This window comes from Hypanus sabinus, chromosome 13 (genome assembly GCF_030144855.1).
Source record: "Hypanus sabinus isolate sHypSab1 chromosome 13, sHypSab1.hap1, whole genome shotgun sequence".
In the NCBI taxonomy this organism is placed as follows: Eukaryota; Metazoa; Chordata; class Chondrichthyes; order Myliobatiformes; family Dasyatidae; genus Hypanus; species Hypanus sabinus.
Window position 1 is genome coordinate 54,742,569 of NC_082718.1, and position 25,690 is coordinate 54,768,258.

General features: G+C 42.1%; 1 protein-coding gene across 1 annotated transcript in view; it reads left to right on the top strand.

The window, feature by feature from the left end:
- The first annotated feature begins 771 nt into the window (after positions 1-771).
- The window catches only part of LOC132403871 (glycogen [starch] synthase, liver-like), an 82,094-nt gene continuing 57,175 nt past the window's right edge, over positions 772-25,690 (top strand). The window contains 5 exon segments of the mRNA XM_059987645.1: positions 772-1,069; positions 11,849-11,912; positions 11,914-12,028; positions 16,530-16,721; positions 17,752-17,937. Of these exon segments, the coding sequence (XP_059843628.1) occupies positions 949-1,069; positions 11,849-11,912; positions 11,914-12,028; positions 16,530-16,721; positions 17,752-17,937 (678 nt within the window). The 5' untranslated portion in view covers positions 772-948.

Sequence of the window (25,690 nt, forward strand, 5' to 3'; positions counted from 1 at the left end):
CATCCGCGACCTGGCACCCGCAGGTGCAGCAGACCACTACCCTGAAGGCTCTCCGGTAACTGTGAACCCTGCACCAGAGGTGACACCGTACTCACCAGGCCCTACACAGACTCCTCACGACACTTGTATACCGGGCGTTTCGTACGCATTTATACCAGGCGCCTCGCACATGCATGAGGGATCACCGGCGCCTAGTGGGCAAGAACACGCGCAACCCCCGTCCCCTGTGCAATCGCCAATGTTGCCGGCACCTATGCGGTCACAGCCGGTGCTACGTAGATCGCAGCGACAGATTCGACCGCCTGATCGGCTTGACTTGTAAGAACCTTCGCTACATGAGGACTTTTTCCAACGAAGGGGGGGGTGAATGTGGTGAACTATGTGCCTGTCGGGACACGCCCCTGCTGACTGCTCCTGTGGCTCCTCCCACAGGCCCCTGTATAAAGGAGACCTGCGGCCTGAAGATCGGCCTCAGTCTCCAGGACCTTGTATGATAGACACTCACTCCTGGTTCCTTCTTCCAGTCAATAAAAGCCGATATCTCGCCTACGTCTCAGTGTGAGTTATTGATGGTGCATCAGAGTTTAGAATGACTCACTCGATTACTTTTTTGCATGCAACAAATTGAAGCTAAATTCACTATCGATATTTGAACACCTTATTAGAAAAGAAATAACGGAGTGGAATTGACCTAAATTACAAGTCAGTGGGGAAGTTTGTGTTGCTTCCGGGGTATGGGCTGGACACCGGGACAATCACGTGACACAGGCATGTCCCAACTGTTCTGAATTTTTCCTCAGCCAGGACCCTTCCTCCAGTCAGTTGTGCGACTTTGGAGGGGGAGCTTTTTCCCTACCCAGTCATTGAAATCCCAGTGCGGAGTCACAAGGAGCGACGAGCAATTGAGGCCAATTCTGCGCACGTTTGATCACAAGGAATTTCTCCAAAATGCCTCGGGGCAGGTCACTTTCAGTGACTTCTTTAAGTGGCCTTCTCGACTGGCAGGATGAGAATTTACCCGTGGAAGATCTAATGCTCTTTGAGGTGTCTTGGGAAGTCACTAACAAAGGTGAGCAGTCTGTTTCAGCCGCAGAATTCCCCCCTCCCCCGAAGACATTGGCATCATCCCACTGTCCTTAGACCGATTAAAGTTTAATAATTTCCCGCCGGGTGTTTGTGATAACTTAATTTGAAAATTACCCATATCAAATAATTAAGATTGTCCATTTTTAATAGCGAAATGCTGATATGTTAACCTTTAATTTCCTTGTCAGGTTGTGTGTTATCGACCCACCAAATCTTTGACCTTTACTCGTTGTTCATTAACTTAAAGCCAGTTGACGTTAGGAAATGCCTGTGTGTGTGGCGGGGAGGGAGGATTGTTTGGATGTCCAGGTGCAAAGTTGTGTTGTGTAGAATTTGGCTTTTCGCTTAAGCAACCCAGTAAGGCTGACATAGGAGCTGGAGCCCGTCACGTGCTGGGTTGGGTTCGGAGTCAGTTTTTAATCATATAAATCAGGGCGCAAAGAAATTCCTTGTTGGTGTGAAGCTGAAGAGTTAAAAGACGATAATGAAAAAGGTAGCATTATCGGGTTGAGACCATGACAGCGTCGCCTGGAAGGAGGTGAGTGGGTTAAGTGTTGGGATAACTACTGTTTTGAATATTATGGTTAAGTCAAGAAAGGAGCTCCAATTATCATATGGTCTGTATAATAAAGGTCATTTAATTACCTAATGAAATAATTAATGTTTTGAGAATTCTAAATGATCCGGTGTGTGGTATAGTGGAGAGTATCCTGACTAGGAAACAGTGTCATGGCCTGGTATGGAAACACCAATGCTCAAGAATGGAAAAGCAGTGGATTCAGCCCAGTTGATCGCAGAAAAAGCCTTCCCCACCATTTTCTTGCAGGCATGCTTTGTTCTACTGTGAATGCCTGCAAGAAAAAAATCTTAGGGTAGTATACAGTGATGTGTATGTATGTTGATAATAAATTTATTCAAATTTTTGACCTACTGTATATAAAGAGACAACGCTACATTCAGCCTTCAAAATATAGTTAACAGTCACATATAACTCTGCCATGGATGGTCCCAAGCTTAGCTGCGAAAGGAGGGTTGGGCATAGGGCTAGCAACCCCATCCTGTAAAAACTAAGTTCTGCAGAAACTCCAAAGAACTCAGCCCTGGGAAAGGAAGGATCTTAGAAGATGGGCTGCACTGGTATATCTGGGGACAATTTGATAGACTGGCCAAGAAAGAGGATTCTGGTGAGCTGTTGTTGATGGCTTATGCTCCAGTAGAGGTGATGGGCTAAGAAGAACAGTCACTAATGGGCTTATTAGAATTAAGCTCATCTTTAGTCATTATACAATGTTATGATATTGGTAGTTTACTTCCAAATTTGGGGCCACTTTTCACCCTACTAATGGTGTGGTAAATAATAGGAGAATCTGAGGTAAATGTAAATCAATTTTCCGATGATACTCAGCACAGTATATCACAATAAGGAAGCTGTGGCTGTTTGTAGTAATTACATTAAAGATATGGTGCTGAAAATGCGTGGTTCAGAATGTAGGTTTGAATTGAGTGGTAAAGCAGGCTGCTGGCCTGGAGATGTGACAGCCCAGAAGCATATGGGTGAAGCAGAGCAAAGAACAATCGATGAGCAAAGACTAATAGATTGTGTTTGATCCAAAAATCAGTGGGCAGTAAAATGTACTGTTTGAGACCTATATAATCTATTTTTCTCGTTCCTCAGTGATACTGTTCCAGCGGTCTAACCTAGAAGATCAATAATTAAGTTGAATTGAACCAGGGAGCCAGTAATTAGTGTTTTTGAATCAGAATTTCAGACCACTGTTCAAGAGCTGTGGAGCTCAGGGCTCCACAAAACATGAACCCGAGATTCTGCAGATGCTGGAAATCCAGAGTAACATTTTTAAAAAAAAGCTAGGGGAATGCAGCAGGTCAGGCAGTATCTATGGTTCCATTCCGACTCCCCTTTTAATCTTCCTTTTTTCCTCAACTGCCTGTCACCTACCTTGGGAGTCTGTCCTCCTACCCTTTCTCCCATGGGCCATTCTCCTCTTAGATTCCTACAGTCCTTTACATTGTCCACCTATCGCCACTCAGCTTCTCATTTTATCACCCCTCTCTCAATTACTACTTCCCCTTCACCTATCACCTTCCAGCTGGTACTCCTTTTCCTCGCCCACCAACTTATTCTAGCTTCTTCCTCCTTCAGTTCCAGTCTCAGTCTGAACTGTCAATTCTTTATTCTTCTCCATAGGTGCTGGCTGACCTGCTGAATACCCCCAACATTTTGTTTGAGGGGAACACTTGCTGTTGTCTTTTTTTTTTAAAAGGTTTTCAATATGTGCTGAGCCAGAGTATTGTTAGCAATTGGAGCAGATCGTTGGGGACTAACTAGGATTGAAGTGCAGGGGCAGCTGAAAAGTGAGGGAACTAAGGTCAGTAACATGAATTTCTGATCTTGATCTAGAAAGTGTAATTGATTTACACTTGTAATTGACATGTACTGAATAAGGTTTAAGAAAGCATTTTGCTTGCCATCTGCTCAGATTGTTTGAAAATATAAATACACCGAGTTAATACAAAAGGATAATAAATGGTACAATGCAGAGTATAGTGTTTTGGGTAAAGAGAAAGTGTTGTGCAAGACATGCAATTTTGAGAGGACTGGAACATAAAAGCAAGAATATAATCTGAAACTTTATACGGCATTTGGAGTATTGTGAGCAGCTTTAGACACCTTATCTAAGAAAGGATGTGCTGGCATTGGAATGGTCCCAAGCAAGTTCACCGGATGATCCAGGGAATGAGAGGGTTCATATGAGAAGCATTTGGTGGCTCTGGACCTGTACTCTCTAGAGATTAGGAGGGTAGCTCATTGAAACATATCAAATATTAAAAGCCCAGGCAGTGTGGATGTGCAGAGTATGTTTCCAGTGGCGGGGTAGTCTAGCACCAGAAGGCACAGCCTTTAGAACAGAGATGAGGAGGAATTTCTTTAGGCAAAGTATAGTGAATTTGTGAAATTCATTGCCACAAATGGCTGTGGATGCCAAGTAAGTGTGTATATTTGAAGTGCTGGTTGATAGGTTCTTGAGTAAGGGTGGCAAAGGTTACAGGAAGAAAACAGGAGACTGGGACTGAAAGGGGTAATAGATCAGTCATGATGGAATACTGGAGCAGATTTGATGGGCGTTTTGGCCTAATTCTGCCTCTATACGCTTGAGGTAGACATTAAGGTGCAAGCACCATGATGGGTTAGATTGAGATTTAGTTCATCTTTATCGTTCAGGAAGATCATTTGAGAGGCTTGTAACAGTGAGATAGAAGCCTGGTGCAGGTAAGGATGAGCATTTCATTATGATATCATGCCTTTATAATTGGAGCCATTACTGCACTACCATCTATTCTGATTTTCCGTATGAAAACTGGGAGGAGACATGGGGAGCATGTTAATTTGATTCAACAGATGTGATGTGGGTTGGAAATTGTTCAGCATTTAGCCAGAGTGTAAGATAACAATTCTTGAATTAAGGGACATAAAGAGGGCAGCAGTGCACAATTAGTTTTTATATTTTGGTAACAGACTTCTGTTTTATGTAGATAGAGGGCACCAAACTGCTACAATTAGTTAATTGTTATCCCTGGATAGAATTTGTGATGCAAAAGATTTCTATATCAATGTCCTGTTTATTAGAGTTAACACTTTTTTGTAAAATCAAGTAAATTGGGTAAGAATTGGAAATGTTAAGACTGGGTCAAAATTGCTTTTTTGGTGATGAAAGTAAACTGAAAGATTAAAATATTTGTAAATAATAAAATACCATTAAGTGAAGCTACTGCTCTACATCTTGAGAGCAATGTCCCACAACTTTGCAGGCCAGATCCAGATTGAAGTGCTGGATGTCTGAAAATGTGGCCCAAGAAGAGCATTTTGTGGGTGATGGGGATGAGGATGGGCAGATGTCATTATGTTGGTGATGTAATGAGATAGGATACAATGACACAAATAACTCTCAGAATGGGTGGGATAGCAGTGAAGGGTGTTGCTGGAGGAGGGGAAAGCTAGATGCATTGTGGGAGATGATATGAACCAGACCCCAGGAAGCTCTGAAGTTAATAGTGTAAGTTGCCCCCTGGTGTTAGAGAATGGTGGAAGAATTGGGTGGGAATTAATTGATAGGTGAAAGAGGATGGGATGCAGGAAAATAGAGGAAGTGGGACAAATGACATGATTTGCTGTGCTTGCAGCCAGGATAGATTTGATGAGCTGAATAACTTGCTGTGGTGCAGTCATTACATAAATTGCGGGATCACACCGAGCCAATGGTCTTTGAAGACTCACTAGAATGATCAAGATCAAGATCTGTATAAGTAGTTTGGAAGCCATTGAAAGAAAATGTCTTGTCACACTGTTTTCAGAGTTCTGTTAATGTAGTCAGAATTGAAAATCTTGGTAAAGGATAAGATGTGAGTGAAAGTGAAACATTTGCAGTTAAGCATACACTTGATGAGTTTTATTGAAATTGAGTATTGATATTTGCAGGAAATGGCTTTGACTTTATCAGATTTATTGTGATTTGTGGCTGGGAGAGATTTGTCTTGAAAGTATATATGTCACCATATCAGATTCAGTTTCTTGCAGGCATTCACAGTAGAACAAAGAAACACAATAGACTGAATGAAAAACTACCCACAAGGACTGACACATAATTAATGTGCAAAAGAAAGCAAACTGCAAATACAAAAAAAAATAAGTTAATAAATAATGCTGAGAACATGAGTGGAAAGTAAGTGCATAGGTTGTGGAATCGGTTCAGTGTTGAGCTGCGTGGTTAAGAAGCTGGATGGTTGATAATTCGGTGGTGTGGGACCTCCTTTCAGATGGCAGCAATGAGAATAGTGCATGTCCTGTATGGTGGTGGTCCTTGATGAATGCTTTTAAGTGCAATTGTTGATTTGTCCTTTCTGGTCAACTGCTAGATTAGTATGAACAACATGTCAAAGAAACATGAGCCACATTTGGTCTGAATGTATTCTTCTGAGGTTGTCAAATAGAAGCCGTTCAGTTTGATATAGAACCACCAAATGACATTGACTGTATCCAGTAGGCACAACTAATAGCTCATCGGCTATTGATATAATCACCACTAGTTGATTTGTAAACGCAGACAGCCTCGAATGTTGTATGTTCATGATATTAAAGATTAACTTTTTTGGTCACATGTAAATCACAGCATTGAAACAGAGTAAATGCATTATTTGCGTCGACAACTAACGGTCTGAGGATATGCTGGGGGTAGCACACAAGTGAGCCAAGCTTCCAGTGCCAATGCAGAATGCCCATAACTTGGCAACCCTAACCTGTATGTCTTTAGAATGTCAGAGGGAACCACAGCAGCTGGAGGAAATTTGCGTGGTACACTGATCATAGATCAGTGCATAGGCATATTGAGTCTGCACCAGCTTTCCAGCATGGCTGAATTATTATCCCTCTCAACCCCATTCTCCTGCTTTCTCCCCATAACCTTTTGAAGCCCTTACTATCAAGAACCTATTAACCTCCAACTTAAATGTATCCAATGACTTGGTCTTGTCAGCCGTCTGTAGCGATGAATTCCGCAGATTTATCACTCTCTGGCTGAAGAAATTCCTCATCTCTGTTCTAAAAGGACTTTTTATACTGAGGCTGTGCCCTCTGGTCCTAGACTCCCTCACTATAGGAAACAACCTCTCCACATCCATTCTGTCTAGGCCTTTCAAATGTTTCCCATATTAACCCTTTCATTCCTGGGGTCATTCCCGTGAACCTCCTTTAGACACTCTCAAATTCCTTGGATAGGGTTCCCTAAGCTGCTCTCATACTCCAAGTGCAGTCTCACCAATGTCATATAAAGCCTCAGCATTACATCCTCATTTTTATATTCTAGTCCTCTCAATGAATGCCAATATTGCATTTGCCTTCCTTACCACTGAGTCAAACTGCAATTAACCTTTAAGGAATCCTGCATGAGGACTTTCAAGTCCCTTTGCACCTCTCATTTCTGAATTTCTCCCCGTTCAGAAAGTAGTGTACACTTTATACCTTCTACTAAACTGCATGACCATACACTTCCCTACATTAAATTCCATCTGCCACTTCCTTGCCCATTCTCCCATTCTGTCCAAGTCTCTCTGCAGACTCCCTGCTTCCTCAACACTATCTGCCCCTCCATCAATCTTTGTATTTTCTGCAACCTTGGCCACAAAGCTATCAATACCATCATCTTAAATCATTGGCATGTATACAGTGGTATGCATCTGCAATGTGAAAAGAGTAAGTCCCAAAACTGACCCCTGTGGAACACAAGTCACCTGCAGCTAACCAGAAAAGGCCCCCTTTATTCCAAGTCCTTGTCTCCTACCAGTCAACCAATTACCTGTCCATGCTAGTATCTTTCCTGTAATATCATGGGCTCTTATTCAGCAGCTTCATTTGTGGCACTTTGTCAGAGGCCTTCTAAAAATCCAAGTAAACAACATCCTCTGACTCTCCTTTGTCCATCCTGTCTGTTATTTCCTCAAGTACTTCCAACAGATTGGTCAGGCAAGATTTCTCCTTTTTAAAAAAAATGCTGACTTTGGCATTTTTAATGATATGCCTTCAAGTACCTTGAAACCTTATCTTCAACTTCTTTCTAATCACTGAAGTCAGGCTAGCTGGTCTATAATGTCCGTTTTTTTTGGGCCTCCCTTCCTCAAATTTAAAATATTCAAAGTACTTTTATTATCAAAGAATGGATAAATCATCTGACCTTGAGACTTGTTTGCTCACTGGTAGCCACATAGCAAGAAACCTGAAAGAACCCAATTAAAGAAAGAAAAAAAATGTAAGTAAAAGAGTAAAAACTGACATGCAAGAGAAAGATTACAAAAAATCAAAAATCATAATTGTTGTTGAAATGAACAACAACAATCTGAACCAAAAATTCACTCCTCAGATCCAAAGCCTGGAGTACGCCCAAGACCTTGCGTATCAGTTTATCATACTAGCAGGCAAGGAACACAGCAGCCAGGCAGTCTTCATTGCCTCAGCGCCATGGGGATGGAGCAAAATTGGCTCTTGACCTGATGAACACCTTGTCGTTCCAGTCTACCTGGGCCGGCATTGAAATTGAACAAACGACAGAACAGCAAAGGCTCAGGCACCCTGGCGAGAGGAGTAAACATTATGAGAGTAAGCCAAATCTGCTGCCACCTCCAATCTGGGCTGGCATTTAAATTGTCTGAACAACGGATCGTATCTTGCATTAGGACCCACAAGCTGCAGAAGGCTCCGGGCCTAGACCACACTGCCCAGCAACTCGCTCTGGATCCTGAATTCATCACCCAGCCCAAAGCCGCTCTCAAGGTCTTCAAATCAGCTCAGTGCCCAGAGCGGTCCAACCTGTCACCTAGGTCAGTTGTACAGGCACCGAGACTCCTCTGCCTGGGCTCCGACTTCTCCTTTTGGCACCCAAAGTGATCCATCCTCATTCCTGGACCAGCTGTATGGGCATTGGAGCACCATCTGCAACGATTCTGCAACACACTATCTCAGCTCATCGCCTGAACTCACCTTAACATCACTCGTCACTTCACTGTTTGCGGTGATAATTTAACACAGTTTCCCTCAGAAATGTATTTTTAGTGATGTTTTTAGTCAGACTTCTTAGCTTCTTGACTACCAGAAAGCTGTCACTCATGTTCAGTAGCGCCATTTTAACTGGAAGACTTAATTCTGAAGAGTGGATATGCAATTTTCCAGACCAGTGGGATCATTCTGTAATCCAGGGATTCTTGAAATATCGCCACTGATGCCTCCACAATCTCATCAGCTACCTCTGAAGCAGTGGGAATTGAACACCATTTGCTGGTGCTATAAATTGTTACACTATCTGCTGTTAGACTGTCAAATGTAGATATGCCAATAAAAGGAAACACTTTTTCATTGAAAAGAATGACATAAGATTGTGCAGCAGGTGGGATGCCTCTGTGGGAAAGGGGTAAATTCTTCCTAATTCTCAGAACCAGCAGCAAAGCTTTACAATTTCATTCAGAAAGTGAAGTTTGAACCCTTACTGGGCAGTGCAGTCCAATTGGCTGATGTCCATCCAGTCCCTTTTGGGTGTTGAATTACCCCTGCCCCTTTGCACCACTGTTTGTTATGCAGTCCTGCTGCCTGTAAAGAGATAGTACGTTCTCCCTGTGACCGCATGGGTTTCCTCTGGGCGCTGTGGATTCCTCCCACAGTCCAAAGTCCTACCAGGTGGTAGGTTAATTGATCATTGTAAATTGTCCTGTGATTAGGCTAGGATTAAATCGAGGGATTACTGGGCTGTGTAACTCACAAGGCCAGAAAGGCCTATTCACCGCTGTGTCTCAATGAATAAATTACAGATTTGCGGGGAGGGGTTCAATTCCCGCTGCTGACTGCAAGGAGTTTGTACATTCTCCTCATGACTGTGTTGGTATTCTCTGGGTGGTCCAGTTTCCTCGCTTATTATCCTTTAATAAAAGAAACTGTAGTCCAATCAGTTGCTTAAATCTGCTCTGCTATTCAACAAGGTCTAATAACACATGGCTTCAGATTGTGTTCAGTTTAGATCAAAGGGTTAAGGTACAGTGAAAATGACTGCTCTTGATATCAGGATGCTCTTTGTGTTTGGCCTCAGAAAAACTGTACATACTTTAGTCAATCACCCCTTCTGGGACATAGACTACCAGCAACAGCTCGCCAGAGTCCCCTGTCCTGGGCCAACCTTTCAAATTGTCCCTAAATGTAGTGTCTTGAAGATCTTTCTCCTTGAAATGGTGTCTTTGGAGCATCTGCTAGCATTTCTGTAGTACTGGGTCACTAGGCATTTGTGTAATGAGGTTGTGAGCCACATGCCCAACCCTCCTCTTTTCATAGCCAGGTTTGGTTCTGTGCTTGGTGGAGTTTCAAAGAATTGTTGGTACAGAAATGGTTGGGAACAGAATTCATTCATACTTTTTTAAAAAAGCAAAAGTTCATGGTTGTTGGAACTCCATCACTTTAGTACAAAGGTATGGCCACAATTTGCTCCTTGGGGCAGTATGCAAAGTCGCTTCAATGATGGAGAAGCAACAGACTACAGATGCTGGAATCTGGCGCAACAAACAGTGCTAGAGGATCTTAGTGGATCAAGCAGCATCTGTGGGAGGAAAGAAATGCTGAATGTCAATGGGGTGGTGAAAAAATGGCAACAAGAGGTTACTAGATACCCTCTTCTTGTGGGTAGTTATTGGCTGGAATTTCTGTGGCCCAAATGGCACATGACACTTCTCGGGTCACGTCTGGAGTAGGCCCAAGCTGTGCTACATGCAGGCACAGATGGCTTCACTTGCTGAGGAGTTGTAAACAGAATGGAATGCTGTGCACAACACCACTTCTGACATCCTACTGGAACAGGTTGTCAATGAAGTGACTCTAGCTGGAAGAACAGCATCTTGCAATTCCCCCTGGGTAGTCTACAACCGAATGGCACAAATATTGAGTTTCCCCCCAATTTTAGGGAACCCACCCCTCCAGTGTTTAGTTTCCACCCTCATACCAACCACCGCCCCCCCCCCCCCCCATAATCTCTGGATCTCCCATTTTGCAACCTTTCCCCTCATGTCACCACCAGTCCTCCCTTCACCCATCTTTGTCTCCTCTTCCTCTTGGTTCCATCCACTCATTTCACACAGTTCACCAACAGTTTCCCCCTCCCACCCCACTCCATCATATCACCTCTATGTTTATGGTTTCAACTGCTAGTCACCTCTCCCCTAACGGCTCACTGTATCTCAGATTCCAGCACACTTAGCTCTTTAAATTCCTGCTCCTCTCCTTCCGGCAGCAGTCACCCGTTTTTACACTTCCTAGTTCCCCAGCCTTGGTCCATTATTGTTTTTCAGTCTTTATCTGCCTCTGTCTCTCATTCACCTGCCATGGACTCCTGTCTTCAGCACTGCTCGCCTCCCCTAATCAGCATAGCATTGCCCAAGCTCTCCTTGCTCTTCAGTCCACCAATCACTGCTCCTCTTTGTACTGGCCATTTCTCTTCTCCACTAAAAGTCCTGGTTCAGGAGTCTTGTGCAGGAGTGCCAGTAAATAACCTGGTCATAACAAACTGTCTTGGCTTGGAGCATTAACAGTTCAGTTCTCTCCAGAAATACTGCATGACCTGCTGAGGTCCTCTAGTGTTTTATGTGTGTTCTTCCTGATTTCCAGCATCCACAGAATCTCTTGTCACTCCAGTGGACGTAGCTGATGTATCTATTGCTGGTGGTGGAAAATGCCAATTCATCTTTCTCCAACATCTCCATCACCAAGTCCCCAGTCACTTACACCATGGACCAGAAACTGGGATGGACCAGCAAAAATTTTGTGGTTATAAGGGAAGGTCAGAGGCTGCTTATTCTGGGAGGTAACTCATCTCCTGATTACCCAAATTTTGTTGTCTACCCACAAGGCAATGATCGCAGCCCATCCACCATTCTCTGCATATGCTCCTATCAATACTAGTGTACTCTGGTTTCATGGTGCATAGAGTATAAAATACACTCCAAGGCCACTCTGACATCATTTTCCAAATCTGCGTTCTCTTCCCCAAGAAGGGAAAGATCATCCAAAGTCTGGGCATTCCCAAATGTTCCAGGAGGTGAAAATACCCCTACATTCCCAAATACCAGAACAAACAGAATGAGGAGAAGCATTCTGATAGACATGAAATACATAATTGCTTTGCTGTTTAATGATGTGTTGCTTAGTTTTACATTTTTCTTTCAGTTGGTGGTATCTACACTGTAATACAAACAAAGGCCAAGATCACAGCAGATGAATGGGGAGAAAACTGTGCTGATTGGTCCATATTATGAGCATAATGTGAAGACACAAATGGAAGTGTTTGAACCAAATAACTACGCCATAAAGAAGACAATGGATTTCATTAGGTATCAGGGATTTTGGGTAAGCATTACCCTGGGTCTGAGGAAGCAGCTGATTGGAAAATTGCTCCTGATATTTTATTACTGGTTCTTTGTGACAAAGCAACACACACAATGCTGAGGAACTCAGAAGGTCAGGCACCACCTATGGAGAGGTATAAACAGTTGACGTTTTGGGCTGAGGCTTTCCATCAAGACTGGAAAGGAAGGGGGAAAGAAGCCAGAATAAGAATGGGAAGGAGTGCAAGCTGGTAGGTGACAGGAAAATCCAGTTACAGGTGATGATGGGAAGCTGGGAGGTTATTGGAAAATCCAGTTACGGGTGATGGATGGGAAGCTGGGAGACGATAGGAAAATCCAGTTGTGGGGTGTGGTGGGATGCTGGGAGGTGATGGGTGGGAAAGGCAGAGCTGAGAAAGGAATCTGATAGGAGAGGACAGTGGGCCATGGGGGGAGAAAGAGAAACGGGGGGGGGTGTGGTGGGATGCTGGGAGGTGATGGGTGGGAAAGGCAGAGCTGAGAAAGGTATCTGATAGAAGACGGTGGGCCATGGGGGAGAAAGAGAAAGAGAGGCATCTGTGGGAGGTGATGAGTGAATGGAAAAATGGAACAAAAGTTCTCATTTCTGGCAATTCCTCCCTCCTCTTCTTTTGGCGGCTTCCAGACAGAATGAGGTGATCCTCCAGCCAGGGACTGACCGCAGCATGGCAACTAAGGAGGCCGTGGACTGGCATGTCAGAATGGGGTTGGAAATAGAATTGTTTTATTCCTCTGCCTAGATCCTGCCTGACCTGCTGAGTTCCTCCAGCATTTTGGTTATGTTGCTCTGGATTTCCCCCCCTGCAGAACCGCTTGTGTTGTTTATTGGGCATTTAGTCACGTAAGGTCAACGCTGGTGGATATTGAGAAGCAAGACAAATCCAGGGAGTGCACTTTCTAAATCCAGAGTTTTATCCATGCCTGTAGTGCTTCCATTTCCTTTAGCAATTGGGAGCATTGGTACAAGTCCTAAACAGTCACCTGCTGAAAGCAGGCTGTGGCTGCAATGTTAAATTTTCAAGTCCACACTAATGAGGTGATTATGTTGCTGGTAATTCGGAGGCCTGGACTAAAGATCAAGGGATAGAAGTTTAATTCTTGCTACAGTATCTAAAGCAGGGTTTTTTTTAATGCCATGGATCAATACTGTTAAGGAATGGGTCCATGTTCCCCAGGTTGGGAACTCCTGATCTAGAGAAATTGTATCTGGAATAAAGTTTGTTCCAGTTATACTTTACTGGATAGTTGTAAGTAAAAGCCTTTTGAGTTTACTAAGCAGCAGAATGCAGTGTTCTTGCATGAATAACCTATATATGACTCTAGTCCCTTGTGGCTGACACTTAGCTGCTGGTGAAAAGGATTAGCAGACCAGTCGATTTTTGAGCAATTATGAATGAGCAATAAATTCTGTCCTTCCTGGACGTATCAAAGTCTCGTGGATGTTTTAAACAAGAAAACTACTGACTTAATTTGTGTTTAGTTACTGAGATGTACTGACAAGCTATTAGTCAATACATATGGCCAAAAGGCAGTAATTCCATCTGAGCAAAGTAATTATATTCAGATGCTGGATAGAGATGAACTGTTGTGGTGTGTGGTCTTGTTCTTTGCCAAGTTTTGTGAAGTGAATGAGTAATTATCCTTTCTATCCCTGTGTTTGTGATAGCTACCAATATGGCATTAACTCTAAGAAGACAAACTCTGATGTAAGGTTAAACAATTTGCAGTGTGTTCAAGAAAAGATAGATGGGGGAGGAAACTAATTTACGAAAATAAAAACTATCAAGAAATGTCGGGAAATTGTTAGTGAGCCCTCCCCAAAGTGAAACAGATTTTCAACCCTGTCATTCCCCAAATGTATCTTTTTTTTTGCAGTGATGCTCTTTTTGAAATGTCAGCCCACTTTTGCACAGCAAGATCCCATAGACAGCCTTATAATGACCATGTGAAAATTTAATTTTCTAATATTTCAATTGAGTAAGAGATCTAAACCAGATCGCTTAGAAATCAAAGCTACCTGAGAGCACATGGGCCGTGGATTACCCTCCAGTCTGAAAGATGGTATACTTCAGCACCCACCCCAACACTGCACAATCCATCAACACTCCCCTAGTTTGTATGCAAGCTGCAAAGGACAGATGTGTTCTCAAACTACTCTGACTCTAGGCACTCTCTCAAACGAGTGTCTCAGTAATAATTAAGTAGCAATATTTTAAGTCTTTTACCTTCACTCAATTTAATTTCAGTCTTAATGATGGCAGGAGTTATGAATCTTTTGGGGAGGAGTTCTTAAAATTGGTTTAATTTTTTTTGTCTTGAGCTATAAAGCATGGCCTTTCCATTACATTGGCTGGTTAATATGGTCCTGCTGGAAACCGTGCCTTAAGTAGCTGCTCTCAGTCTGTGGAAAATGGAACAGTTGATGTCTCACATCAATGCAAAGGTAGAAATGAAATGTGTTTAGTTGCAGAGAAGTATCGAGAGCAAAAGGAATGTGAGTATCTCGAGCAGTGGTTTGGTTAAAGGAGGGTGGGTGCTGGAAATCTACAAATGCAATCCATCTATCAGAAACTGGTGTAAAAGTTGCAGCTTGATTGAAGAACATCCTTTCCCAGAATGCAACAGTGACTGAGCTCACAGTGGCCAATCGCATTACTTTGCTATAGCACTCCTACTCTGATACCACAGCTTGTATCATTTGGTCTCCCTTGGGGTTTATACTTTGTTTTCTCTACTCTTCTTCTCTCTCTGCAACTTAAATATTTCCAACTTCTCCCAAATCTAATCATTAACACAATAGTAATGTTCTTCCTTCACAGATGCTGCCTAATCTATTGAATATTTCCATTATTCTCAATTCTTGTTCCTGATTTCAAAGTAAGCTCGTTATCAAATTACATGTGCCACAGTATACTAACCCCGAGATTCATTTTCTTGTGGGCGTTCATAGTAGAATCAAAGAAACACAGTGGAATCAATGAAAAACCATCACCCCTACTGCCGATAGCAGCTCACTGGAGTCCTTTGTCCTGGGCCAGTCTTTCAAGTCTTTCCTAGTGAAACTTGTCTTGGTAATCATTCCTCTCCCAGAAATGAAGTCCTTGGAGGTTCTGTTGTTTCTGTAGCACTGGGATTTTACAGGATGGGGTTTGCTAGCCCCATGCCCAACTCTCCTTTGTTCACAATTAGATTTGGGACTGTCCATGGCAGAATTCAATGAAAAATGACTCAAACTAAGATGGACAAATAACCAATGTGCAAAAGGCAATGAATTGTGAAAATCCAAAAAGAAAAAAATAATTAATTTTGAGAACATCAGTTGCAGAGTCCTTAAGTGAGAAATCAGTTCAGTGTTGAAGTGAGTGTGAGTGGAGTTATCCATGCTAGTTGAGGGGTAATAATTGTTCCTGAACCTAGTGGTATGGGACCCAAGGCTTCTGTACCTCATTCCAAATGGCAGCAGTGAGAAGAGAGTATGCCCTGGGTGCCAGGGGTTCTTGATGATGGATGCTGCATTCTTGTGACAGCTCTCCTTGTAGATGTGCTCAGTGATGGGAGGGGTTTTCCTGTGATGACCTGGGCTGTATCCTCTGCTCTCCGTGGGATTTTCTGTTCAAGGCATTGTTGCTTTGATGCAAGTGTTCAGTTTTTTTTTCTTGGTTTCTATCATAGTAAGTGCAACAAATCAAGCATTTTTTAAAAAAAAAAGTATCGGTGATCTATTGGGAGCATTACTAAACGATTAAATGAGATGCTCTAAATTCTTTAAGGAATGGGGAAAATTGCTTTCTACAAGCAAGTGACATGAAAATGTTTGAATGTAGACAAGTGACAACTGTTGCTGGGATCTAGAACAAAAAAGAATACTTGAAGTGTTGGATTGGGATGTAAAATTGTTATTTTTCTTATTTCTATGCTTAAATTTTTATATAATCACCTAATACATATAATTAGTGAATATTTCAGTATTTACAGTAGTTGCTTCTGTATTTTTCTAGAAGCAGCTTGGTTTTCTGTAGCAGATGATATGCCTCTTGAATGTGGCGAGTTCATAGGTTAATTTCTATCACCAGAATTTTGTAATCTCCAGTCTGAGTATGAGATGAACATAACTTATTTTTCTTTGCTCTTGTAACACTTAATAAAATGGCAATAAGCAACAAGTTTAATGCCTCATTCTTGAATTCTCCTCACCCCCAAAAAAAAATTGTGGATTGTAGATGCATCAGGATGCAACAGAAGCATTTAACATTCAAAGATGTGTCAATGTTTCAGGTCAAGAGAATGCATCAGGACCAGTTTGAGTGTAGGCAGATCCTGATGTGGATAGACACCAGCAGAGGTTGCTACTTTGAAGGAAGCAGTTTTAGTAATATTTGACAGAAGTCAAGGATCAGATAACTTGAGTAAAAATGTGATTTTAATTAAAAACATGTTTCTAATCTGAATCACTCTCCTCTGATTCCTGCAATCTTTGTTTCCAGGTTTGTTTTAGCAGATGGTTGATCGAGGGTAACCCATGCGTACTGCTCTTTGACATTGGATCGGCAACGTGGAACCTGGACAAATGGAAAGGAGAATTCTGGGATGCTTGCAACATTGGCATCCCACATTATGATGGCGAATCAAATGACGCTATAATTTTTGGATTTTTAACTGCCTTCTTTTTGAAAGAGGTATCTTGGCCTTGGTAACAGATCTGGTTCACCTTCACCCGCTCATCAATTTTCTGAAGCTGCTGTGATTTGTCCTTGGAGGCAAATTCTGGAAACTAATGTGTGTAATAGTATAATTGATGTAGGAGCATCTTCAAATGGGCATATTGTTCATGAACTGTGGTTGTTCTATTTCAAAGAGAAAAGATCTATTTCCCAAGGCCTGATGACCATGTGTTTTAAGGAGCTGGAGGAGTGTGGTAAGTGAACCTTGTTCTGATAAGATTGGAAGCCACCCAATGCCTAACAGATTGAAGTGTAAAATATTAAAATACTGGCATAGGACAGGGGTGAATGAATGGAAATGAGGTTCAGGTCAGACAAAACCGAATGAATCAACTTGAACCTTCTGCTTTTTATGTCCAAGTTCAATGTCAAGATCCAGTCCAAAGTATCTGAGCCCAACCTTGGCAGATGGGTTGCTGACATTTATTTTAACGCAAACAATATCGATTATAGCAAAATCTATTTGTATTAAGTATAGTTTCCTGGTTACACCATAGCCTGTGTTGGTTGATATTCAAACCCAACACAATAGGGGGAAAAATACGTAGAGGAGCTATGAATTTAGTCTTGAATTGGTAACAGATAAAGGCCTGGTAGGTATTTATAAATTACTTATTGTGATACATAATGAGGGCATTTTGCCCATTAGGTTTGTCAGAAGAGAAACCCCATCAGTCCTGTCTACCCTGGTGTGTGCCTCATTCATGTATAGGGATTCCCAGCCTTTCTTGTGCCATGGACCAATACCGTCAAGCAAGGGGACTATGGACCCCAGATTGGGAACCCCCACTCATGTACAAATTCTACAAGCAACACCAAAGAAATGGAAAACATAGCGCTTTGTAAATTTATAAAGATCTCCACTCTTTTTGTTCTTAAGAAGAATCGTACCTGGACATATTGATGCATTTTTACCCACTGATTTTTGCGGAGTTGGTTAGTTTGTAATCAATCTAGTCACAGCTTGCATTTTTCATCATTTCAGCTTGCTGAACAATTCCATGACAAGCCCAACATCATTGCCCGCTTTCACGAGTGGCAGGCAGGTGTGGGATTGATTCTGAGCAGAGTACGAAAGTATCCCATCGCAACAATCTTCACCACCCACGCCACATTGCTGGGCAGGTATTTGTGTGCTGGCAACACTGACTTTTACAACCAACTCGATAAGGTAAGCTTTTAATCACCCGACCACTGAGAACTTCACTGGATGTATATGGAAGTTGGTTTACACTGTTGGGGATGTCTTTCACCTTTTGGCACTGCCTATATTTCTTGTCCTTTCAAAAATTGTATAATACTGTGCAAAGGTCTTGGGCACATGTATATCTGGGGAGCCTAAGATTTTCACCTTGTACTGTATTTGTCAACTTGGAGTGGAGTGAGTTTGTAAATCTGTAGGGAGAAAAGGATGAAGCTCCGTGGGTAGGGTGTGGGGCAGTTGGCAGAGAAGTGTTGGGGGCAGAGGGTGGTGTGGTTGCAGACGCACCCAACCCTGAGACACGAGGCAAGGTCCATTTGATTCCAAGCAGAATGATATGATTCCACGATGTCTTGCTGGTGCTTCCTGCTCCTTCCCCTCTCCATCCCCCTTTCCAACTCATGATTTCCCCTCTTCATGCCCCCTCCCCATTCTGAGACAAAATAGTCACATTTCAAAATTGGGTGTATCATCGGCCACATTTTTCATGAATTTTGCATCAGCAGTACAGTGCAATACTTAAAATTACTACAGTACTGTGCAAAAATCTCAGGCACCGTAGCTATATATACATGCCTAAGACTTTTGCACATACTGTATGTTTAGACACTGGTTTGTTATGCAAACTTTTGCTAAGAGTAGGGCTGCTGAATGATGTGCATGAAGCTGGAAGTGATGTGTCAACACACTCATGTGTGTTTATAGAAAACCAATATACTGCTGAGAGCAAACTCGATATCCAAGCATAATGTTGGCTTAAGAGGTAGGATTATAGCACCATGCTGCAGCTTTTAATGAGTAGGGAAAATATTAGCCTGGAGGCAGGAATTATGATTAATTTGGCCTTTTAGCTGTAAAGGGTTGAGTACTTGGTGCTAACAATGAATTGTATATTTTGGGATCTGGGCATCACTAGCAAAGTCAGCTTTTATTGTCTGTCCTTAATTGTCCTGAACAGTGTGTATCTGTAACCACACTGGTCGGACTGTCTGTCCAAAGGGCATTAGTATGTTTTAGGAAATTAGTAAATTCACTCAGTGGCCATGTTATTACGTGCCACCTGTGTCTAGTGAAGTGGTCACTGAGTGCATGTACATGGTTGTCTGCTACTGTGGCCCTTCCACTGCAAGGTTTGACATGTTGCGCATTCATAGATGCTAACCTGCACACCACTATTTAACCTAGTATGGTTTTGAGTTACTGCCACCTTCCTGTCGGCTTGAACCAGTCTGGCCTTTTACCTTTGACCTCTCTTATTAACGAGGCCATTTCACTCACAGAACCGCTACTCGCTGGATGTTCTTGGTTTTTACATCATTCTCTGTAAGTGCTACAGACTGTGTTTAATTTTTTTTAAGAAAAGACAAAATCCCAGGAATCAACAGTATGAGATACTCTACCCCATCCAACACCAATAATCAGGCCATGGTCAAAGTCACTTGGATCACATATCTTCCCCATTCTGATACTTGGTCTGAACAACTGAGTCCTTTGACCATGTCTGTGTGCTTTTATGCATTGAGTTGCTGCCACATGATTGGCTTATTGGATATCAGCATTAATGAGCAGGTGTACCAAAAAAAAAGTGGCCACTGAGTGGAGATGGGTAGTTTTGAGTCATGCAGCATAGAAACAGGCCAATCAGCCCTCTGCATCCATTCATCTGTATTAATCCAATCTTTGGCACTTGGTCTCACCAATTCAAGTGTTTGTCTGGACACTTAATTCCTGTCAGTGACTCTGCTTCCACTACTCTCTCTAAAACACTGATGGGTCTCAGCCCAAAACATTGATTGTTTATGCCTCTCCATAGATGTTGCTTGACTTGCTGAGTTCCTTCACCATTTTTGTGTATGTTGTCATTAATTGAGTTTAAATTTTGCATTTGCCCTGGTGAGATTTGAACCTGTTTCTCATTTCCCAGTGTGGTAAGTTAACTGCAGAACAAGCTTGCCCACACCACGCTGGTGGACCTTGAAAGTTCTTGCATCACTGCTACCAGTGCTGCATGTGATGGACCTGTCAATTGTGCTTCTGCACCCTGTGGAAGGTTGCTTGGCAACTGGAAATCCTCACAATTACATTCAAGGGTGTGGCTTTCCATGAGAATTGGTTCTAACAGTGAGATTTACAAGCTTAGAATGGACAGGTACAAAGGTGATGCATGAGGGATGTTAATTATTTCAGCTAGTGAACACACCCCCATCCCTGCATGGTAGGCTGCTGTAAATGGATTCTTGATTGTCAGCAGTACAGATTTGCTGAGCTGAAGGGCTTTTATTCTAGGCTGTATGACTCTAACTCTATGCTGGAGGAACTTGTTCTTCGTTTTCACGTTTCTGAGCACCCAATTGGGTTCCCTGTTTCCTCATAGCATAGATAATGGTGTGGTATTGTGTGCTGCAATTTGCTTTGTGCTGTGACCATCTGTAGTCAGCTGATGCCTTCCATTAGTGACGTATTACATTGACCGATTGGCCGGCCAAGTGAGTGAGCTTGACTGCCTTCACCATTGTCTAGAATTCAATCCGTTTGCTTTCAAGTGCAAGGTTAAATATATTCCCTTTCTTATGACCTGTGTCCTAAGATTCGCCAGGTTCTCCTTCCTGTTCTTCTGTATTACTGCTGCGATGCCTCTCTGACAAGAGGTCCCTACTTCTGTCCAGCCTGACAGCTCAAAACTTGCCCATTTAGGACATTCTTCAGCCATCAAGAGCACTAATATAGCCTAGGAAAATAATATGATGGTTTCTGATATTAATTTTGAGACTGATCATGCAATAAATTGATGCCATGATACAGGGACTGGCATGTTCTGAGGTTATAGTGGGAGATATTTGAAGTGATCTTCAGTGCAATAGTAACATTGCTAGAGAACAAAGTCCTCCCCATAACAGTATCAACTTATTTTAATACAAACGTGGAAAATTATTACTTTTCCTTAAAATACCAGTAAATTTAAACTTGTTTATCTTTCTTCTCCTTATCAATATTTTTGCAATATTTTTGTATTTCAATTTGCTATTGAGTCCCAACTGGGTTTCTTAAGGATTGAAAGCATTCCTTGAGGGTTTGAATGCTCTTTTTTTTTAAGTACATTATTTATCTACATTTTTTAAAATATATGTCAACTTGCTATCTCTAACTTGAAAGAAATTGCCAGTCACAAATCAATCGAGTGTTAACTCATTTAACCTCAACTGCCTAGGTCCAACATCACAGGAAGTTTATAAGCACAAGAGATTCTGCAGATTCTGGAAATCCAGAACAACACACAAAATGCTGGAGGAACTCAGGAAGTCGAGCAGCATCTATTGGTGGGGGGCGGGGGGGGGTGGTAGATGATGACTGTCTCAGGCTGAGATGCTTCATCAGGACCTAATGAGGGATTTTGGCCCAAAACATCGACATTTCTGCCCCTCCATAAATGCTGCATCACTCACAAGAGATTTGCTTATTGTTGCTGATATTGGTTGGAAGTGGGTGTGTTAAAAATGTACTTGAAATTATAAAGCTGCATAATTTAGATTGGTGACTTGTACAATGTGCAAAGAGTGATTTATTGTTTTATCAGACATGGGACTGAATAGTTTCTACACTAAGCTAAATATGTTTGTTACCTGGTGCTGATAAGCACTGAAGTGTTTTATTTAAAAAAATGTTTGTTAGGATGGATGTAGAGAAATATCCTTTCGAGTTTTTTTAAAAAAATGATTTGTTAGGATAGACATGGAAAATGTAATTTCTTTGAGTAAATCAAAGTTCAAAGTACATATGTCACCATATACTGTTCTAGGCTGAGATTTGCTTTCTTGCGGGCATTCCTTGTAACTGCAAGGAAACACAAGTCTATGAAAAACCGCACACGACAAAGATGGACAAATAACTGATGTGCAAAAGGTAGCCTGCAAATATAAAAAAGGATTTAAAAAACAATAATGATGAGTAAGTAATAAATACTGAACATGAGTTGTAGAGTCTTTGAGAGTAAATCCATAGGTTGTGGAATCGTTGGTGTGAGTGGGGCTGTTTCCTCCAGTTCAAGAGTTTGCTGGGTGAGGAGGAATGACTGTCCCTGAGCCTGCTGGTGTGGGAACTGTAGCTCCTTCCTGATGGTAGAAGGAAGAAAAGAGCATGGCCCGGATGGTAGACCCAGCATTCCTTTCAGATGTACACTGGAGGGGATGGCTTTGCCCATGATCGACTGGGCTGTATCTAATACTTCCTGTAGGATTTTTCTATCCAAGGGAAAATGTTTCCGTACCACACCATAATGCAACCAGTCAGTATACTCTCTAACGTGCATCAATAGAAATTTAGCAAAGATTTTGATGTGCCGAATCTGTGCAAACTTCTAAGAAAGTTGAGGCTATGTTGTGCGTTTTCTGTAATAGCAGTCATGAGCTGAACCCAGGACAGATCTTCTGAAATGATGAGAATTTAAAGTTGTTTACCCTCTCCACCCCTGATGAGGACCTCCAGTTTTTTTCCTCCTGTAGTCAATAAGCAGCTCTTTGGGTTTGCTGGCATTGAGTGAGAGGTTGTTTTTGTAGCACCATTCAGCCAGATTTTCAGTCTCCCTTCTATATGCTGTTTGAGTTGGCCAACGACAATGGTTTTGCCAGCTAACTTGGAGCTGTACTTGGTCTCAGCCATAAGTATAAAGTGAGTAGAGCAGGTACCTTTTAGTGTACCTGTGTTAATGGTGATTTTAGAGATGTTTTTGCTGACTGGGGTTTGCAAGTGAGAAAATCGAGGATTCAGTTGTTGAAGGATATATTGAGTCCTAGGTCTATGAACTTATTGATTAGTTTTGAGGGAATGGTATTGCTTAATATAGAACTATAGTCAATGAAGAGCATCCTGATGTATGCATCTCTACTATCCAAATGTTCCAGGTTGAGTGAAGAGCTAATGAATTGGTGTTTGCTGTGCACCTGCTGTGATAGGCAAATTGGAGTGTATCCAAGTCACTCCTCAGGCAGGAGTTGGCATGTTTAATCCCTAACCCTTCGAAAAACTTTACCACAGGGGAGTTATCAAGATCAAGGGAATATGACCATAGAATTGGAGTGAACATTAGAAATTGCTTTTCATGAAGTACAATATATACAACTTTGTTTTTTGACACTGACAGATGCTGATGTCAGCTGAAAGGTTCAGCCCTACAGAAAAGAGCTATTGTGATCACAGATGTGCCCTAAATGTAGGTAGAAGAGCTCAGTCTAGAATGGATTGAATATGTGTTTCTTGTTTCTTTAAATATTCTCCAAAAACATTAAATTGATGTACATGTACAATCTCCAGAGTAAATGCTTTGTTTTTCTTCCATCCATGAATTCTGCTTTATTCTGAATTGTTTTTGTCTGAAATGAGCTGTTCAGTCCACTGTGCTGACCATCTGGCACCTATTTACATTAATGCCATTTTATTTTGTTCCTATCAGGTCTCCCCACACTCATCCCAAAAACTAGGGACAATTAATATGGTGCGGGCCAAAAGGAAGCTTGTTGGCTTATCCTGCAGTGATGTGAAAAGCACAAACTGAAATACAACAAACCACTGGGAATACTCTGCGGGTTGGACAGTATTTATGGAGAGAGGAACACAATTGGAGTTTCAGATCAATAGAACTGAGGGGAAAATAGGAAAAACATTGTTTTGAATAGCAGAGAAGGAAAGGGTTAGTGGTAATGGGGGAGCATCTGTGATAGGACAGAGACTGTGGTTATTCAGTTGACACAGTTAACATAGAAAATAGGTGCAGGAGTAGGCCATTCGGCCCTTTGAGCCTGCACCGCCATTCAGTATCATAATGGCTGATCATCCAACTCAGAACCCTGTACCTGCTTTCTCTCCATACCTCCGATCCCTTTAGCCACAAGGGCCATATCTAACTTACTCTTAAATATAGCCAATGAACCGGCCTCAACTGTTTCCTGTGACAGAGAATTCCACAGATTCACCACTCTCCGTGTGAAGAAGTTTCTCCTCATCTCGGTCCTAAAAGGCTTCCCCTTTATCCTTAAACTGTGACCCCCTTGTTCTGGACTTCCCCAACATCAGGAACATTCTTCCTGCATCTAGCCTGTCCAATCCCTTTAGAATTTTATACGTTTCAATAAGATCCCCCCCTCAATCTTCTAAATTCCAGCGAGTACAAGCCTAGTCGATCCAGTCTTTCTTCATATGAGTCCAGCTGTCCCAGCAATCAATCTGGTGAACCTTCTCTGTACTCCCTCTATGGCAAGAATGTCTTTCCTCAGATTAGGGGACCAAAACTGCACACAGTATTCTAGGTGTGGTCCAACCAAGGCCTTGTACAACCGCAGTAGAACCTCCCTGCTCCTGTACTTGAATCCTCTTGCTATGAATGCCAACATACCATTTGCCTTTTTCACCGCCTGCTGTACCTGCATGCCCACTTTCAATGACTGGTGTACAATGACACCCAGGTCTCGTTGCACCTCCCCTTTTCCTAATCAGCCTCCATTCAGATAATAACCTGTTTTCCTGCTCTTGCCACCAAAGTGGATAACCTCACATTTATCCACATTAAATTGCATCGGCCATGAATTTGCCCACTCACCTAACCTATCCAAGTCACCCTGCATCCTCCTCACAGCTAACACTGCCGCCCAGCTCCGTGTCATCCGCAAACTTGGAGATGCTGCATTTAATTCCCTCGCCTAATCATTAATATATTTTGTATGATGTATACAATTGCATTTGGTGTTTCCAAAGAATTGCTGCTGTGGAAATAATTTTGGATAACAATTAGTCAAAAGGAAAACTGATGTGAGAGCCAGGTTTGGGTTTTTGATCCTCCACAATATTCTGTGCGAGAATTTAAACTGGAGGTGGCAGTGTTTTTTTTAAAAGAGGCCGAGTTGTGAGCTGGACATCAACACGGCACGGATGGAGAGCACGCTCGAGAGCGGTCTGTCACTGGATTGAACTCAGGGGACATAGAAAAATGGAAATCCCACTGGATTGAAGAGCTGTACTTCAATGTTTGCTTTTCTGGAAGGCAGGATGCAGGGAATTTGTAATTGGAAAGCAAAAAGTAAACATTGATATTGAAGGATATTAGTTTAGCATGTTAACCTTGTTCCTCCCACCTCAGAAACTGCCTGCCCTGCTGAGTGCTGAGTATCTCTATTATTTTCATAGAACAGGTAGATTTACTTGCCACCATTTTTCCTTTGCAAAGAAAATCCTTCATTGCTGAGCCTTCACCCGTGAATCAGAGTTGAGAAGGGTATTGTTACATTACACAGGGAAATCCAGACACCTTTGGAATAGCAAGCTCTTTCTCTGTGTTAATGCAAAGAGAACTCTGGTCAAGTTCACTGGTGGTTAGTTCTCTTGGGGAAACGATGTGTGCAATTGTAGAGATGTGAGAGGTCAGTATATGAATAAAACATCTGGGATGCAGAGAGTTGAAGTAAGATCCTGTTCCAGATTAAAGCTATGCTAGTTCCCTTTGGTTGATCTATATGCAAATTGGCCAATGCGCTGCTTTTAAATTTTGAATGCATGATGACCAAAAGTTGGAATGAGAATATTGGTATGGAAAGGCTCAATTGGTATTGCTGTCGAGAGGCCAAGTTCAATTGTCAAGGTGCATGAGAATCTGTCAAGATTTGGTTTGAGGGGCAGAATTGGAAGCCAAAATTTGGGAGATGCACAAAACTAACTGGGAATTGGGCAAAATAATTTG